Source organism: Hippocampus guttulatus, chromosome 1 (genome assembly GCF_054856545.1).
Source record: "Hippocampus guttulatus isolate MCC_2025c chromosome 1, RoL_Hgut_1.0, whole genome shotgun sequence".
Taxonomy (NCBI): Eukaryota; Metazoa; Chordata; class Actinopteri; order Syngnathiformes; family Syngnathidae; genus Hippocampus; species Hippocampus guttulatus.
The window spans coordinates 29,671,511-29,691,618 of record NC_141261.1 but is presented as its reverse complement, the minus strand read 5'-3'; the positions used below and the strand labels follow the sequence as shown (position 1 = coordinate 29,691,618).

The following is a 20,108-nucleotide window of genomic DNA, read 5'->3' as shown; positions in this document are numbered from 1 at the left end:
ATCTAATTGAAAAAAAAAAGACATATTACCTGTTTTTGGCGGTAATTACTCCATCTGAGTGGGGATTAGGAGCTCTGTACGGTGAGCTCATGTATCCCATCTTGTTCCACTCCCACTCCTCCTCATCCATCCTTACTCGCCAATCAGGAGGCACTTTTAGAAGCGTGTGACATGACACACAGGAGACACGAACATGGCCACTTATAACACAAAAGAAGACAAAATGCTCCCAAATCACTTCAAGGCTCTTAATGGCTTCGTGAACTACACAGTAAACCAATATCGAAAATAAAGAAATGGATTTTAAATCCACACATTGTCTAGTACGGGTCAATGACGCCAGTCACTGTTGGAAAGTATTCAGGTACAGGTTATTTTTCATGTACAGCAGTGTGTACGTGTTTCAGATCATTTAGCTTCAAAAGGAATAAAAAGAAACCACCCCCATCCCCCACCAAAAAGAATCCCCTTTGGCTCTATTATAACTGTCACAGTATTGCATGAAAAAAAACAACCCCCCCCCCCCGCGCTGTCCCTATGTTGTACATCAAATTTGATTTTAAGAACCCACAACCAATCACAGATTCAAGCACTCTGTAGCCTTGCTGACCTGTCACCTTGCGCTTCAGAAACTTTCCTGAAACAATGGCAAGAAAAAAAGAAATCCATCACTCATTTGCAAACAACTGGGCATAAGACTAGCAAACACAAGCAACACCCAAGGAACCTGAGATGATTCAGATGCGACACAGTATTAGCAACATTTCTGACATGACATTTCATGTTATAGTTACAACTCAATTACGAATAAATCAAAGTAGCAGCTACTGCTAGCGTCGGTTTGAAATGCTAATGCTACTTCAGCGTCGCTCATGCTGCTATTATGATACAGCGGAATGTGTTCTGAGACTATAAATCATGACTACACACTTTTGTAGTTGCATGCCATCATGAAAGGCCTGTTTGAGAATTCCACTTGTGCAGTAACGTGGGGGGGGGGGCATTCAAATCTTGCTAGCACTTGTAACGCTGCAAACTCCCCCGTTTAATTGTCTACATGGGCAGATTGGGAACTATCTCTCTTCCTCTCTCACACACACACACACACACACACACACACACAACGAAGACTCAGCTTTGACAGTTATCATGATGAATTTATTTTTCATCGAGTTGGTCTACAGTAAAAGGTATATCTATAGAATCTACTCTGACATGCTCAACTTGAGAAAATTCAGCAATGTTTGTGGTGGGGGTGAAAAATACCAACACGTATAAAGACATTCTCTTTTTGAATCACCTGATGATATCATTACATACAAATATATGCGATCACGGAGGCAGTGAACATATCAGGAATCATCTCTCTACAAATGCATATATAATATAACTACAATAAAAATCAACTCGTGTTTTTGTGGGGGGGGTTTCTTTCTTTCAATTGTGAAGTGCTCCCTATCAGTGTTCCCTTTGCTTTGGCTTCTCCGCTCCTCATGCTCGTGTTTTAAAAAATATCAACCATGAAAAGACAGTTTCACGTGTGTGATCTCACTTGACAGTACAGAATTAAAAACGAGATTAAAAGAACAAAAAACAAAATACTGATAAATAATAAAAAGAACGACAAGAGTATGTTTGGTTATACAAATGAAGCAGTAGCTTTTGGACTCTTTTGGAATATGCGCTCGGAGATCTTGGACCTCGTGGTCAGAGAGAAGGCACGCGGTCGAGACGAAGCCTCTCCGGGCTGCCGCTGTCGTTGTCGCGGTTCGTCTCCGGGCTGTGGCCGTGCTCATCTGTGCTCCCGGGAGATTCATAAGGGTAATTTTCACCGATTTCTTCGTCCTCTTGCTCCTCTTTGATGCTGCTTTAACAAAAGCAGAAGGACACAGCGTGGGGTGTGAAAGGCGGTTCATCGTCTAGCATCTCATAATTCGCGTTGGTGCGTACAAAGCTTGCGGGGGCGATTGCGTTGCGCTGCTGTCGCTTTGGTAGCCGGACCCGTTGGCAAGGGCGCCGTTCATCTGCTCCTGGAGGATGTGGGGCAGGGAATGCAATGGGATGCTGCCCATCGCACACGGGTTGTAGAAGGCGGTGCAGTCTAAACTTCCAATCTGCAAACGAAAACACAAAATGATGTCGCCGTGAGGATTGACAGTGTGAAAGCATCGATTTTCCCAATTGCCCATCAAACGCGGGAAAAGCCGTTCAGACACCAGAGGCCTACCTGGGAAGCAGACCCAGCTAAGTTCTGCCGGTTTTTCAGGAGAGATCTGTAATTGCAAAGAGAGAGAGAGAGAAAAAAAAAACAAAAAATGAGTCAGGGCTTGCAGGAAATGACTGGTGGCGTCTCAGACTCCAAAGCTCCCAAAAACATTCGGGTGGAACATCGGGTCTGAGATGATGTGGCGTCAACAAGGCATTAGCCGACTCACCCATTACCGGCTGCCTTCTGGGGCCTTCGTCTGTGGAACTCGATCTCGTCGACCGTCCACACGGCTCCCTTCACATTCTCCAGGCGTACAAAGCACTTATGGAGGCTCAGGTTGTGTCTGACAGCATTCTGGCCATTCCCAGAAAAGACGTTAGAAGATGCACACGACGGGCACAAATTGACATCCGTACCTTCCATGTGGCCGCATTGCGTCGGAAATAGGCAAAGTTTCTTGTGAACCAGTTGTAGATTTCATTCAAAGTCAATTGATTGCGCGGTGACTCGTAGATTGCCTGATGTAGATGAAGGAAACATTCGAAGATGAAGAGAAAATTGCAAATTCTTGCAGACATCCAGTTTTGCATTTTCATACAACGCCACCTTTACCTGTCGTATGAGCGATGCGTACGTGAACGGCGGTCTCACTTCTGTGCTTAGGTAGAACTCTTTATTATCAACGATATCTGTTGAAAAGACAACAATCTTACACTAACATTTCCAGTGAATATGCTTTTCAGATTGAATGTGGGTTTAAAATGCCTTTTTTTCTTCTTAAACGACTTTCTGCTCATACAACAGCGTTTCGTTTGCACGTCGGGAGCAAAGAGGAGCTACACACAAATTCAGGTGGATTGAAGCTCATGTGTCCACCTGCTGAGTGCATGCTTGCCGTTCACCTTGGCTGACAGAGCGGCTGTATCGCCTGCGTACAGGGGTTCCGTTGAACCCGGCGTTGGGAGTGAGGACCGAGGGTGATTCGGACAGGGGCATCAAGGGCGTGGACGGCGCTGTGGCGCTCTGGGACAAGCTCATATGGGGACCTTTGGGCGGCGTTGCCTGGGAGAAGGACATGTTAGGCACAAGGTTCGCCTGCGGAGGAAAAGCAAATTGAGAGAAAACAAAAAAAAAAAAACATTGCAACTGTGTCTGTTGAACCAAAGCGTTAAGTGACAGAAACGTACGGGCTGAGCTGCAGCTTTGGGCTCAGACGACTTCAGATGAGCCATCATTGCTTGAAGTCGCTCTTTGTCTTTCTTGAGCTGAGATGGGAAACGAGAGGTGCTAAGTTCGCTTTCTGCGATACATGACAAAAACTCTCTGGCCCACGCAAATTTTCTGGCACGCTGGTGGAAGCTCGTCGAAAGATGCCACTTCTGGTTCCAGACGTGGTGTGAAAACAACATGGCACTGCAGCTGGCAGCCATTGTAAATAACGTCAATGTGCAAATAAAAAAAAAAAGAAATCTAGATTGGTAAAAACAAACCTGTAATTCCAGCTGTTGAACCACTTGCATCTGCACGCGACACTGCGCAGTGCTCTTGTCGTCAAGTGTGTGGTCACTGTTCAAATGCCTGCAGAAAAACACCATTGAAAGCATTTTTATGAGCAGCAAACATGGAAACAAATGTGTTCAATGTGTCAAAGATATACACATACACACATGCATACACAAAGTAAAAGCATAGAGTATGCCACCACTACAAAAACAAATGTATTGAAGGAAATCTTTGACCTGGTTCTCTTTGAGATCCAAAATGCAGGGAAAAAAAGTATCATGCGCGTGTCTTATTAGAGGGTCCGATGAGCCGCTACTCACTTAAAAAACGCCTGAAAGTCTCCAAAGACTGTCTCACAGCCGGGCCATTTGCACATGCCGTTCCCGTACAGAGCATGACTACCTGGCGCGTTTTCATCCAGCGAGCTGCTGAAACGAGTCACAACATACGACTGGCGTCAGTGATGCATCTCTGGACGTGTAAGCATAAGAAAGAACAGGCGCTACAGTTGAACAGGATGTATAAAAGGGTTCAGTGTGCACAGGAAAGCACCTTTCCTTCCTTTTCAGGAGAGCGGGATGGCCGTTGGTCGCAGATTGGTGATTGGTCGACCCTCTGGAGTCCCCGCCCGCAGATAACGCACCAGTGTCATTTTCACAGCCTACAAGATAACCCAACACTTAGTTAAGAGTCTGTCTGTGTGACCTTTACCTCGTGGTAAATCAAACACAAAAGGGAGGAAGGGTGGGGGGGGGGGGGGGGCGTACCGGCAACACTGGTGGGGAGCACGGAGAGAAGGCCTTGCCGCTGCAGGTTGAGCAGATGCTGCTGCTGCACCTGAAGAAGCTGTTGCTGGATGGCGATCTGCTGTGCGGTAAGCTAGGACACAAACGGCCTGATTTATTCAAGGCCACAAACTCGAATGCGCTTGCAAACAGATATGGAAGTTGATCGACTAACCGGGCGCACCCAAGATTGCGTCTGCCGAATGGGGGGAAAGGGAAAAAAAATGGGCTTGAATCAATTGAAATCCTGGTTAGTTCACATGGCTGATTTTGCAGGTGTCGGAAAGGCGGGGTCAAACGGGTCCCGTGATGCAATTTTGGAGTGATCTAAGGGCTGACATGAAGCCAGCCAAGAGAAGGAATCATGCCATATTACTAGGAGTGCAACGAAAACCTTTTTGAAATGGGACGTTGTTTTTTCATTCGAAAGACGCAAGTTGAGCTATAAGATCTATAAGGTGTCAAACTCAGGGTCTCAGGACCAAATATGGGCCGCCAAAGCACACCAGGTGTACTGATCAAAATTGGAAGCAAAATTACAAATGGTTTTCACTTTTAATCATGTTGAGATATTGAATGCATTTTTTTGTACAATTTGTGACCAAATATTTTTCCTGACCTCTGATTTGTTGTGTAAATCTGCCATCATATGAGTAGTCGATCATGCATATTATTATATGATGGTTTCACAGTCATAATGGCCGTCTGAGGGAACAACCTGACCTGCGACTGAAATGCGTTGGGGTGAAGACGCAAATCAACGGCAGCTATTTGGGATGTTAGCAAAATAGGCGCAAAGACGGCAGAGCATCAGTTAGTGGTGATGGCATTGATGGAAAGAGATGCTGGACTTGCTGAAGTTTGCCAACAACCATTATGTGATTTATTTCACTTTGGTTTTAGAGTACTCCCAAAGGCTCAAGTAAGGTGGGCAGAATCACTCCCTTAATTGTCTGCATACAAACCACACATTGAGAAACAAACTAAACATTTCCTGCATCCCAACACACACACACACACACTGTATTTTCACGACCCACAGGCGCACGTTAATGTCTTAAATTTTCTCCAAAATGGAGGTGGGGGGCCCAATAATGGTGGGGGTTGCCTTGTGTATGCACCGAGTTCCAAAATCTGTGAATGCCATTGTGTGACTTTGTTCGATGAGGGGGTCTGTGTGTGTGTGTGTGTGTGTGCGCGCGCGTATATATATATATATATCCATCCAGCCATTTTCTGTTCCGCGTTATCCTCACAAGGGTCGCGGGGGGTGCTGGAGCCTATCCCAGCCGTCTTCGGGCAGAAGGCGGGGGACACCCTGAACCGATTGCCAGCCAATCGCAGGGCACAAACAAGCATCCGCGCTCACATTCACACCTAGGGACAATCTGGAGTGTTCAAACAGCCTGCCGTGCATATTTTGGGAATGTGGGAAGAAACCGGAGTACCCGGAGAAAACCCACACAGGCCCAAAACAGGGAGAACATGCAAACTCCACACAGGGAGGCCGGACGGAGCTGGAATTGAACCCGGTACCTCTGCACTGTGAGGTTGGCGCGCTAACCACTGGACCACCGGGCCACCGTGTGTGTGTGTGTGTGTATTAGTGCTGGCAAGAGATTAAAAACATTGGGAGATTAATTAATTATGATCTGTAATTAATTGATCTAATTAATCTTGATGTAATCTAATCTAAAAATAGCAGAGAAACCCCCGAGTTTCATTTTAGATTCATTACATTATTGAGGCAGATCAAAAGATTGACATCACAAAGTGGCATTATGAAGTCTTTTATTGTTTTTAAACAGACTTGAACAGGTGCAGTTCTAGCCATTTCACTTGCTGCTGTAGTTGAGACTAGTCCCAAATGCTACCTGCAACCTTTAGTTCCGACCACTAGGGGGAATATCACTGTTTTGTTTACTGTATTTTTGTAAATCTACAAAGAATTACAAACTAAAAATAAAATAGAACATCAGATCCTTAAAAAGTGATTAGGTTAACTTATCAAAAACAGTAAGAACACTTTTCCGAGAAATACAAGTACTGAACGCTCAACTTATTTCAGATAATACAAAATAAATAAAACAGACCCTTCTTTGAAGTCAAGATGGCGCCCGAGTAGGCAGCCGTCGTCAAGTGCTCTCATGAGCCTTGCTTTTTTTGTTGTTTTTGTGTTTGTTTTGTCACTTTGTGTTTGTTGTTACGTCGTGTGGACCTGATGTGGACTTTTTTCACCATTTTTTGGACACGACATTCATCAAGGAGGAGACTCTGTGCTTGGTGGTTGCGCCTTCTCGGCAGCATGGGTATACCAGCGCTGTTTTTGACTGGGAGGAATGTCAGCGCCATTTGACTGTCGTTGCTGGACAGTCCCGGGGCGCTTGTGTCTTGCGCCTGTAATGGGCAGCATTTTTCACAGCCCCGCTTTGTTCAGCGGAGAGATCGGTGTTGTTGAACGGTTTGCGGCTGGATGGATGTAAGGCTTGAGGAGCCGCCGATGAGAAGAAAGGAGCGTTAGCGCGGAGCGCCGATGCGGATTTGGAACTGTGAATCGCGGCTTGGAGTTTGAAGCGGATTACGTGGGACAGGAGAAATGAACTAATCTCTTTTCGTCAATGGACGCTACAGCTTTGTGTTTGCTTTCAAAACTTAGCTTGTAGCAGACGTGTGCACATTTTCAGCATGACGTCTCTGACCCACTGGTGAAAGGACACTTTAATCCTCTCCTCTTTCATCTATAACTGCTTCAGACAACAAAATGCATGCAGAAAAGTGGTGAAGATTACACGACTGTCTGTGTCCTATGTGTTGTGTTGTGTTATTTTTGTTATTTTGACTTCAAAATGGCGCCGCGAGAGTGGCTGCCTTTCCAGCAGCTCCTATATTTTGTTGTTCTACTTCTTCCTTTCATAACTTTGCTGCTGTGAATTGGGAATTTCTCCATTGCGAGACTAATAAAGGTTTTCTTATCTTTTTCTTATCTTTTCTTAAATCATAGTTCTGTAAATTAGCACTGTTCATCATTACAAAATAAAGTACTGAAATAAACATCCATCACTTCTAGTAGGCTACAGAGGACAAAGCAGCTATGCTGACTTCATGCCTCGTGCGCTGGGTGTTCGCCTCGAGTTTAGTTTGCCGAAGACCTTTGTTATGGCTCACTCTATTGCTAACGCTTTCAGTGCTAACGTTAGCTGTGGCTGCACTTGCGACTGGGTGCTTTGCATTGATGTGGTAGGCTAAACTTAAGCTGCTTCGGTGGTAAGCAAACTACTTCTTACAAATTAGGCACTCTACCTTTATCAATAGTGCCATCAGGGCCTTTTTGGAATGGAAATTTTCCATTCATTGTGTACTTATTTTTTGACATTTTAGGGGAAGCTGAGCTTCCCTTACAGTCTTAGAGCAATCGCCTCTGATATACATACACACACACATACAGGTTTTTATTTATTTATTTATTTATTTTAAAGAAAAGTACCAAACGTTGGAACCATTGGGTACTGTTATCCATTGCCAGGTGCTCGGTCGGACTCAGCCTTCCCACCGGTCCAAAGAGAACATTTTACAAATAAAGTATACAAATATAAACATTAAGAAAACACGACAAAACACAAAAGCGTAAAGCTTTTTGTTATGAACTGCTAAAGGGGTGAAGATGATAATACAGAGAGTGACGATAAATAGTAATACAAGGAATTAAGGCAAAGAGTTGTATTACTGTTTATCTTCATTCCTTGTGTCCTCCCCATTGCCAGTTAGCCTGTTTACCTGTGGGATTTTCCAAACAGGTGTTGAATGAGCATTCCTCAACTATCTCAGTCTTTTTTTTGACACCTGTTCCAGGTTTTTGGGAATGTGCTGCAGCCATAAAATTCTATGCTAATGATTATTTGCTAAAAACAATAAGGTTTATTGGTCTGTAGATGAAATATGATGTTGACGTAGTGTATTCAATTAAATGTATGTATGTTGAACATGATTTGCAAATCATTGTATTCAGTGTTTATTTATGTTTAACACAACGGTTCAACTTGTACTTTGAAGATTTACTCGTTGGATTCATTATGGCATGGAAGCACTTCAGCAACACATAACATACAGGACATACGACTAACTGTGCGTGCTTTGTCCATATGTGTGTTATGTTTGATGCTGTTGTAATAGATTGACACCAACTACCGGCGACAAATTCCTGGCGTATGGACTTTTTTGGACGAGACCAGTAACGGTGACCGCCACAACCCCACACTATGCCACTCTCAATGTTTGAGTGCAGTGATACTGATACATCACCTACTTACTTCTGCTCAGTAAAATTGAGGGAAGCTGAAAAAAGGCCGAGGTGCACATCATTCTGATTACGTGTTCCTCCCATCATGTATGTTTGTCACATCGGCCATCTGTCGGTGCATTCACAGACGTACTGTACGTCAGTGTGAAGGTAACGGAGGCAAATACTGTGTGTGAACTTACCTCCTGGCTAACTATCCCAGCATTCTTCTGTTGGAGCAGCTGCATATTTAGCTGCTCTTGCTGATTCTTGAAGACCTCTTGAATTTGTTGCTGCAGACAAGTTGATACAACAAGAGTGAAACTGTTCAGAGTGCTTGGGCCCTTACTTTTGTTTTCTCGGCTTTGTGTCTGAATGCTGTGAACTGTTGTGTTTGCAAATGCTTGTAGTTGACATGTCTTTACTTGTGTGAAGCATATTGAATTGCCTTGTGTATGAAAAATGTGAGATATCAATAAAGCTGCCTTGCCTTGCCCACTGAAGACAGACAAAGGCCCTCCAGGCCCAGTACCTGGTGCAACATGAGGGCCTTCTGCTGCTGGAACAGGGCTTGGATCTGCTGAGGGCTGAGGACCTGTTGCTGCGCCGCCTGCTGCTGTAGCTGCTGCGGAGCCTCGGCCGGAGGGGTCATCATGGATGATGATGGTGGAACCTGTGACAGCCAAAACATTGTGTTGGAACAAGTTGGGCTCGATATACAGTCAGCCAGTAGCCCCTTACACAGTGACCATCGAAGAGAGAATTTTTGCTTAATTACCAGATTTCGCGGGAGAAGCGATGACACGTTGGGCTTGATTGGGGCGAATTGATTAATAAAATGCAACAACAACAAACGCGAATCCGTAGGGTATTTTATGGACCTTTACTCGCGGCATATGGTCACTATGTTCGTGGGCAAACATGCAACAGACACCACAGAACAAATATAAAGTGCATGAATGAAACGAGCAACACAAAAAGTGGGTGAAAAGAGAAAAACGCCTAAAGACAAGACTCAGTGACATCACTGCCAAACTCCACAGGGCAAGGCTGAAGGTGTCACAAGTCACTGGTTGAAGAAGACTTCAAGAGAAGAAATACACAGGCCAGACCACAAGATGCAAACCACTCAGCAAAAAGAATCAGAAGGCCAGATTGGCTTTTACAGGGATGATCCACAAATGTTTTAGAACAAAGTGACTGAAGACTCATGAGAACAAGATCAATCTCTAGTAAAGTGATGGATAGGCCTGCACGGGTTTTCTCTGGGTACTCCAGTTTCCTCGCACATTCCAAGAACATGCATGGGAGGCTAATTGAAGACTCTCAATTGTCCCTCGGTGTGACTGAGTGTGAATGGTTGTTTGTCTTTGTGATCGGCTGGCAACCAGTTTAGGGTGTACCCTGCCGACTGCCCGAAGACAGCTGGGATAGGCTCCAGCACGCCCATGACACTCGTGACAATAAAGCGGGATAAAGCGGTTTGGATAATGGGTGGACATATATGAGATGTTTATTACCTTTACAAATGGAAATATCTATCATGATTTACAACAATTTATATTACGATAACGATATACCACAATATATTTTCAGTTATTCTATAAAATATTATATAATACACTAGTAATGGGAAAATGAAGCTTCTAATTTGCTTCATGAACAGTTGTACTTTTTGACTGCTGCATCCAATTTTTGAATTGCTTGTCCTCAATACTTCTAATCCTTTAGATCACTCCTCCTGGCTGACATACAAGACGCTTGAACATTTGCTGTTTAGCTGTGTGTGTGGAGATTATTTTAGATTAATTTTCTTTCCAGACACCTATCAAATATAGCCCGCAATTTTGCTATTCAAGGATGACTATGATCGGCTTTCTTGCGAGACCTCTGTGAAGTGTAGTCCACCAACCAAGCATTTAATTTCGGTCTTTCGCGATCGATAACATTTTGTTAGCTTAGCAAGAACCATGGCTCCTTTGTCCTTGCCTCTGATAATTATTCCTCGTGATCTCTTTGTGAGTGTGATAACTGCAAAAAGTTTTTTTTAGAGGCGAGTTGATGTTGGCAGTGATGTTTAGCAGGCAGTAATTGAAGCTCGTTGCTAACCTTGCTACCGCTAGCTTGCTGTAGCGTTACCTCGCCTTGACCTGCAGGTGACATAGGCAGCCCCACAAGCCTTTTTAGCCTTTAAGTCACTATTTAATTAAAGGAAAAATATGCAAATCCGTGATTATTCATTTTGTTATTCTTTGTGACATAACGAGGCTCAAAATGCAAACTGCTTTGCTTTTGTAGTTTGAAGGTGTACCCAACCTACTTTTTTTTAAATGTTCATTGATAAAAATTACGAGTTCATTGTTAGTTTATTCTTTCCCAAAGCAGGAGTACAGACGCTCCCCGACTTACGAACATCCGAGTTACGAACAACGGTACATACGAACATTTTTATGGGTATGTCGAAAAAGAAAAGAAAAAGTTAGATTTTGTATTGCGCGCCCTTTTCCGAATACAGGTACTGTAGTGCTTCTTTCTGCCGCTAATACCGACGTGAGGCGCTGGGAGAGCTCGCCCAGCATGCACCCCGAATCCGGCTTCCTCTGCCCAGTTGTTAAATATCTCTCGTTATTTTTCAGTACAAACCAATACAGGTTACTCATACAAGCCTTAAACATACTTATATAAACCTTAAGCATACTTATATAAGCCTTAAACATACTTGTATAAACCTTAAACATACAGTACTTATATAAGCCTTAAACATACAGTACTTATATAAGCCTTAAACATACATTCCATACAAAATATAGCACTGAGGCAACTTACGAACGAATTCACCATAGGAACGATTGTTCGGAACGTACAGTATCTCGTTCGTAAGCTGGGGAGCATCTGTATTCATTATTTGCGTTCACTACCTCGTTGTTTATTACCGGTAATTTTCATTGAGTCTTAGATTTAATTTGCACCGAACATCTGTAATGTAGGATACATGACTCACTTCCTCTTCTTGTTCCGTCTGCCCACCCGGTGCCAGCTGTGTGGCATAAGATTGGGCAGTAAAAGCATTTGTCCGTGAAATGCAGCTTTTCTGACAATCTTGAAACATGCAGAAGCCAAATGACAATCGGCACAATAGTAGAAAAATGACACGCAAGACTCATTTCTATGGTCATCACGATACATACCGTCATCTTGCCCAGCTCTAGGGTATGAGATTTTCCATGTCGAAAACCATCATAGCCAACTTAAAGAGCAAACGCTCTTTTAAATTCAGCGGTCATCACCCCTTTTACTGTTGCCACCAGCACATACCATCGTTCAGTCTGCTATTTTGCACCCACTATTTGGGATCTTGGTGAAAAATCACAATCTTTGTAGACCACGCACAAGATGCCCAGCAACAGCAAGAACAATTTGTTTGAGTAAACACAACACACAACGTTGCACCCAGTACATTGGATTTTAGTAAATCGGGCACTATATGCTGTGATCCAGCCTTTCATACATAAAGACTTTGCAACAAAACGTGGGACTTTTACAGAGGAAATGGAAGTTTGCACTGTGGGCCAATGGGTGTTTTTCTGAACTCTTAAACAGACTCACACACAAAGCACAAAGGAAAACGGGTGTGGTGTCACTCACGGTGATGAAAACACTGACAGAGAGAAAAACAAGATGAAACGGTTGAGTAAACATATTACAAATGTCCTTGATAAGAATGCCCTCGTTGGTTGGGTGGTGAGGAGTCACACGTGCCTGAATACGCTTTAAAAACATGATGGGGAACAACAAATAAAATGTATACTAGGAAACATGACTAAAGTCAGAAGAATGGAGGGATATGAAGTAAATATCCGTTGAAATACAGCTTCCAAAAGAAAATATAGGCTGCCTTGGGTATTAAAAAAAAAAATCACATATTTTAATAGTTCAGCCTGAACATCTTAAATATTAGCACAAATGTCAGTGCTAATGTGTATGTGCCAGCGATACAATGATGTTACAATTGTACAAATGTTGCTGTACACAAAAACAATGACAGAATGCCTACTTCAAGACATGATGACTAGGTTTTTTTCTGTGTATGCTTAACATGCATGTTCATTGATTTGACTTGAGCTTCGACAGGGTCTTTCGCCGATAATAAACGCACATTGACAGCAGTCTTTTCTCGGCGCTGTGCTTGTGTCTGGAATTGTATTAGCTAAACATCGACTGTGTTTAATAGCCGCAAGGCCAAACCATTTAAAGCCCTTTCAGAACAAACATGTATTTACCTTCACATCCATCGATACCTTATTTTGACATTTGAGGCCTTTTCCCATTTTCTAACAGTGCCATGTACCCAGTTCCTCTAGGATTGTAAAAATCACAAAATGTAGAGAATCAGTGAGGGACATGTTTGTAACCAACTTCAAATGGTAGAGCAGCATAGAATGCATTTTGAAAGAATCATATTGTTTTCAACGTTGCGGACCACATAAAATGAAGTTACGGTTAAGGGCGAGACTGACATATGGACCGAGAGTCTGACAAACATGTAGGAGTGATACAGAGTGCATGAGGCATGCGCACACAAGTAACGCCATACTATCAAAGACAATTCCCAGCATAAAAAGTATAATATGCACTTGATTACTTCTCAGACTCACCGTCTAGTGTACAAAGTTCTGTCAAGACGATTCAGCTCCTAAATTAACCAAACAACAACAACAACAGATTGCCCAAGGGAATTAGGCCGCCATCAAAACAACAACAACCAGTGGCACAGAAACAACATCATCTACTGAGCAGGCAGCAATTTACCAACCCTCACCCCACTCCCTGTCGAGCCTCACTGCTCTGGCAATGTTTGCAGTAAACATAAACAAAGTCATCAAAATTGCACAGAGACTAAATAATGAATAAAAAGCAGGCAGAGCCTGTTTACGAAAACAGAATGCAGGATTCATATTTTAATTAAGGTCTGAACCACAAACAAACATCTCTCTCTGAGGCAGAGTCTGTTTAGAGTCGGGTAAACAAACTGACGGAGAATTTCACAGAGGCTGTGGGCTAACAATAACAGTCGACGGCCTCCTTGTTTGGCCTTTCTTATGAGATTCAATGCGGCCGAGGTGGCCACAAAAGCCATGAAAAAATAGGTCCACCCCAACAGACAGACAGACAGAGCTGTTTGGCCCCTCTGTTTTTCTGTGGACACCATCAACACAACAACAGCCTTTGCCTAATCCCTGTTACCATGGCAGCCAGCAAGTCCAAACATCTTGTGTTGTTGTTATTGTTGAGAGTCATACCAGTGAGCAGCCGAGTGTAAACACAAATCCGTTGCTGCAAGACTGGTCTTGTGGACTCTGAGATGACTGACAGCCAAAAACACACACAAAAAAGCACTAAAACCCAACACTGACGTGTATCCTGCAAAGTACAAACATCTGTAAAAACATGCACGATATTTTATTACACAATCACTGACATGTGACTTTCCCTCGCAGACGCACAAGTGGGGAGAAACATGTAAATATCGATTGAAAATAGGATTACAATTAAACAGAGGAAAAGTGACCCCGTTCCAAAATTCACCTGGCAGCATAGAAATGAACAAAGAGCAACATAATATGCTGTCTGAGACCTATTCCCGTCAGAGATGTGGGGGGGAATAAGAGCAACAAGAAAATCCCCCTCTCAACACCCTCCCTTCCTTAAATCCCTGCACCCATCAATGTGCTAACTTTCAACAATAAATAGAGCGAGGGGTTCCAGGCTATGCGGTACATTCACTTCCAAAACAAAAAACTCACATTTTTTCACTTTCTGCAGGATATTAAAATACCTGTAGTGTATTTACATACAGTCTCGATCTATCCATCCATCCATTCGATCCATCTTCGATACCGTTCACTATTAACTTATACATCTCCCCATTGTGTGTGGTGAAAATACTTCTGGACACTGTGCAAAAATGTTAGCAACGTGATGTACACTTAAATATGTACAGTATACTCGCATGTAGACTACACAAGGCTTATGGTATTATTCATTGTAATACTGCTCAATTTGTACATAACGTTGAAATTTGAGTTTCAATGTACAAAATCAAGCCTACATATTTTGCCAACAGTTTCATGCAATGTATGTAGTGGGTGTAGTACAGTTAGTTATATTGTAGTGTTTTGTAGATCGCCGTCAATAATGTTAAACTTTCCAACCTTGCACGTATGACTGTGGCATAATTAGGCTCTATTTAGTACTCCATACAAACATGCAACATCCTAAGTCTATGAATTGTTCTTCTTGATGAGAACAGATGAAAATGTTCTTCTAATTCTTCCTTAAGGGTGCACTTTTGTATTTGTTTTTACTTTGTGTGGAGGTCATTTAATATGACTGTGTATGCATGACTATTGCTGCTAAATTAAGAACTCATCCATCCACCCATCCATCCAAGCAGAGAAATCACAACACCTGCAGACCAGAGGCCACAATTCACACACTAATGTCGCGCGGTAAGCTTCAGTGTGCGCAACACATTTGTTTCAGAAAAGTGCTCCCAAGATGCTAGCAGGGCTCCAAAACTGAGGTAACGTTGCCACAATGAGCATCGGCACAATTAGTGTTTGTGTAATAAAGGGAGGCCAACGGGAATAAACTGACTCTGGGTGACTCTGGAGGAGGAGTATGGCCGCTCCTTAGTCGAGTGTCATTCTCAGCATTTTTTCCATTCTGTGTCCTAACAGCTGGAATGGCGTGGCTAGTTGGTTCTGACCCAGACTCGTGCATCTGGACTCCACTGACCTGAGAAACAAACAAATGGTGTAAATGGAAACAGCTGCATGAAAAAGTGTGGCATCATGGAATATGGAAAACACAAATCTCAATGGGCGAGGTTATTTAAAGTCAAGCCATGGACCACGATAAACAAATTCCATTTACCATTTATACCCATGCCAGGAATATCTTGACTGTATCCTGAGCATGGGGTGGGGGAGGGATTGACTTCATAATCGTAATATTATGTACTTTGACTAAGTATTTTAGAGTGTACCAATTGGCCACACCAAAAGTTCAATGGATAACTAAGCTGACAACAGCAAGCTGTTGTCGGGCGTTTGGGGTTCACAGTAAATAATATTTGCCAACAGATTCTTTAATTTGTCACGAGTTTCACTTTGCACCATTCCAATATTTTGGAGGTGGCTCTTAAATTGTTTTCCCGTGTCACGCAGGTAGAATTCTTGACTAGGCAGAGCCACAGAAAATGTTTGATCCTTACTCTCTTTGCCTCACTTAAAACATCTCACTTGAGCTGGCCTTTCAGACTATATCACACCCCAGCAGAGCATCGAAAAGTTATGGAGCAAAAAAGCCAGGCAAAAAAGGCTTGCTGAGAGGCATCAAGTGTGGGAAGGATGTTATGTTGTCAAAATTGACTGGTTAGCACATCTGCCTCACACTGCAGAGGTCATGGGTTCGATTCCGTCCTACTTGTGTGGAATTTGCATGTTCTCCCTGTGCCTGCGTGGGTTTTCTCCAAGTACTCCAGTGTCCTCCAATATTCCTAAAACATGCATGGCAGGTTAATGGAACACTCTAAATCGTCGTTAAGTGTGACTGTTGTTTGTCTCTGTGTGCCCTGCGATTGGCTGGCAACCGGTTCAGGGTGTTCCCCGCCTACTGCCCGAAGACGGCTGGGACAGGTTCCAGCACATCCGCGACCCTCGTGAGAATGAGCAAATTAGAAAATGGATGGATGGATGTTGTCTAAGGAGTTCCACAGCACTCAGAAAAAGTGTTTGCCAAAGACAAGACTGTGAGCAGATTTTTTTCCACCCCAAGAAATAAAAGTTTGCTCTGAGATTTGTGCAAATGTGACTTCCTCAACTGTTGCATTTTGGTTTTGAAACGCAAAAGGCACAATTCCGTGGAGGGTCTGAAGAATAATTGGTTGATTTTAAGGCCCGGATACACAAATACATCCAGCAAGGTAGCTACTTTGCTATTAGGAGCAACTCACCAAAAACAAAACTCCCCAAAAGAACTTCAATAGGAAAACAACAGTTTTAGTCACTGTTATGTGAAGTCATCAGTGTTGTTAAATTTCAACCAGGTTACAATGTTTAAAAAAAAAAACAAGCTACAGTACAAGTTGCAGTCGCCTCTGAAACTGTGAGAGGAACATGCTCTTCTATTTGTTGAATAACTGAGTGCTGCCATGGCTACTGTAAACACAGGGGCCCTGGGTCTGTGTTTATGTGCAAACATATCTTCCTTCTGGAACAATTTACCATTAACCAGGTGGTGCGATAAACGACCGTGTCAGGTAGTACAATGCACAAGAAGGCTTTTATGTGTACAGCTTGGGAGTGCTTGAGTCGAAAGCTAAGCAGCATAAACAAAAGTAAATAAAGTAGGCAAACATATAATGTGAGCAGATGGAAAAGCTCAGATGAAACAGGTCACATTGCCTGAAGGAGAACATCATTAGTTTCAAGGTTTGCAAACTTTTAAATTAAACATGCAAAGCAACGGTTAAATATACTCGTAATTTTGGCTCCCAACTGAATCAACACCAAATTACTAGGATTGTTGGGACTAACGTCCATGATACAGATTCAATTTTACTCAAGCCATTTAAGAGACAATATGAAATGAGTACTTCCTGCATCAGATATATCAGCGTGGCATCATGAAACGAATGAAAGGGGTATTTTAAAGACGGTTTAAAAAAAGCCAAGTGATTCCTGCGAATGAAAGCCAATCTAAACCATGTCCGGCATTTGCAAGCAAAGTTTCCATTCTGTTTGCTCATGCTTTCAGGATCAGGCTTACGACAAAAGACAAAAAGCAGAGTTTCCTATCGTCATGGCTGAAGACAACTTTCTTTGAATGATTATTTAACTATACTGTACGTATGTGTTACGATCAACACATTTGATAGTAAAAACATAATACTGCGGCAAAGCTGTTTCAAGGAAAGATTCGCGATTAAGAATATGTATGAGGTTCTGTGGTGTTAGCAACTTTCTCATGAACATAAGGTCATTGTAATGCACTGCAACGTGTCTGCATCGCTTTCATCTTGGTTGGACGGTCGATACAATCGTTCGAATCATTCTTGTTGTTTGTTAGTGCACAAATGTGTATCGAAGAAAAACATTGGCAGTAGCCTATTTAGAAACGGATCTTACTTCACTTTGAAGGACGGGCCATGTCACTCAGTGTTCTACAATCAAATACTATCAATTTGAATAAGCCTGAGCAGATGTCAAATGGGTGTTGCTCATTATTAATAGTTGTGCGATATGATGGGTACAAAATGAATGGACTCGACATCCGCCGATAGCAGCCATTGCAATGTGAGATTCCGAGTGAGGACCCGAACATTACGCTATTGGTTACACGGGGAACGAGGAACTGCGAGTTAGCATGATCGATATGCGAATGGGCGCGTGTTATTCATAGGCTATATCTTCTGTTCTCTCCTCCGGAAAATATGGACGTGTTTTCAAACCAACCGCGAGGTTCGTAGCGATGTGCAACAAAAGCTAGCCGCTAACCGAAAGGAATCATCTCTCTCCTCGTTTTGGCAACGGTGATATGGCAACAAATATGACGTTCTCAGATCAACATTCGTACACAGGTTTATCGGCGTGCGACTCCGTTAACTTTTACTCACCAGCTTGTGTACGCGTAAACAAAGTTGAACTCGGTGTGGTGTCGGGAGAATGAACCTCGGAGTGGCTTCGTTGGCGGCGGGGCTAGCCACAAGTTGCTAACAGAAGGCGTGGCTTCGTTAAAAGTAAACAATGGTGACGTCATGTCCACACGCGGGGCCATCAGCTCGCCTTGGAAAAAAAAATCTCACGGGTCACTTCGACCCTGGAGATTTGTATTCATTTGTTTCGTTGTAAATGATGATTATAGTGTCAGTCCAAAAAAAAAAAAAAATCAAGCAACGAATACATCCTCTGAGTTTGAAACATTGAGGACTGAGTTGTTCTGTTTTGATTGAATCGGTTAGAGCACAGGTGTCAAAGTCAAGGCCCGGGCCCAGATCCGGCCCGCCACGTCATTTTATGTAGCCCGCGAGAGCAAATCATGTGTCAATTTCCATGATCCTTGCTTAAATCTGAAGCAAAATCTCAAATTGTCATATGTAATAAATAACGGTGGCATTTTGCAATAATTTTGTTACCCTGTTTACACTCACTTGAGCAATAACTGAACAAATCCTTGACTGATTTCATAACTCGTGCGCCATAATTTTTTGTGTACAAGTAATAATACGATGTGATGATTAAACATTTACTCAGTTTCACTGTCTTAAGGGCCCTCCGAGGGAAGACGTAACATCAAAGTGGCCCGTGACCAAAGGTTTGACACCACTGGGTTCGAGGCTTTATTTTTGTCATCTTCAAACGGTATTGAACTGTATTTAGTAGGGTGTATACATCACACCAAGAGATGGTTGCAATATTTTGTTTCTCATTAACAAACACTAGGGGTGACTCTCATCATGATACACTAGTTTTAGTGAGTGACGAAGTTGACTGTTTTTACCTATTCCAGCAGAATATTTGATACCGATTTGTCTTACTGTTTATTGTGCATGTTAAATTGCTCCATGTACAGCACTTTGTATGCAGCGATGGCTGTTTGAAAGTGCTCTATAAATACTGTTGACTTGACTTGACTTGACTTGACTTGACATCTCTTGTATTTGATAGTGTTACATTGTGCAAGTTGTCATGATACCGTGGCCAGCCAGAGTATCTCAGTTTATTTTAAGTATGCTGTATTAGATGTATGGAAAACAACATATCTTACAGTTGAGTTATTTAACCTGCCTCTAACTGTTAGAGTCTAACAGAACTGTCAAAACTCAATAGAAGTCAGCCTTTGAATGACAGGTAAACAGCCACAAGATGGCGACATTTCCCCTCTCTACGTTATGCAGGGTATTGGCGGCCATCAATCTTGTCATTAAATTCTGTTGGCTAAAACACAAATGAATCCAAGTGCGGCAAAAACACAAACAAATCCAAGTGCATTTACAAGTTTTAGCAGGTTTATATTTGAACTTAAACTTAAACACACACACACACACACAAGGGGAGCACACAAGATGCTAACATTCTTGTTTGCTGGCAAACACAAGGCACCGTCCAAGATCAACAGATACAAAGCTCAAAATGTTGAAGTGAAAGGTCAACTGTATATGTGCAAGCAGTTTTCCATGAACACATATGTTCTTTTGATGGAATTACTTAAGTAAAAACAAAAGCCGAGCTAAACCTATTCAATGGCTTGATCCTTAAAAGAAATGTATTGA

The 20,108-nt window shown here is 42.7% G+C and overlaps 1 protein-coding gene across 8 annotated transcripts; it reads right to left on the bottom strand.

The window, feature by feature from the left end:
* Positions 1 to 1,136: 1,136 nt before the first annotated feature.
* LOC147211296 (forkhead box protein P1-B-like) lies at positions 1,137 to 18,583 on the bottom strand. Of its 8 annotated transcripts, none has more exons than XM_086125288.1 (16): positions 18,453 to 18,583; positions 15,431 to 15,571; positions 9,264 to 9,446; positions 8,977 to 9,066; positions 4,480 to 4,591; positions 4,265 to 4,373; positions 4,033 to 4,140; positions 3,700 to 3,787; positions 3,397 to 3,474; positions 3,112 to 3,304; positions 2,822 to 2,898; positions 2,626 to 2,727; positions 2,436 to 2,563; positions 2,228 to 2,273; positions 1,951 to 2,114; positions 1,137 to 1,867 (listed from the first exon to the last, which is right to left on the bottom strand). In XM_086125288.1, exons 2-16 carry the CDS (start codon positions 15,554 to 15,556, stop codon positions 1,708 to 1,710), a joined length of 1,764 nt encoding a protein of 587 aa, XP_085981414.1. In that variant the 5' UTR covers positions 15,557 to 15,571; positions 18,453 to 18,583; the 3' UTR covers positions 1,137 to 1,707. The 8 variants fall into 8 exon arrangements, with proteins under 8 accessions (XP_085981414.1, XP_085981422.1, XP_085981440.1 ...); XM_086125296.1 differs by having other exon boundaries at positions 1,137 to 1,864; XM_086125314.1 differs by having other exon boundaries at positions 3,112 to 3,271.
* Between the last annotated feature and the right edge of the window lie 1,525 nt (positions 18,584 to 20,108).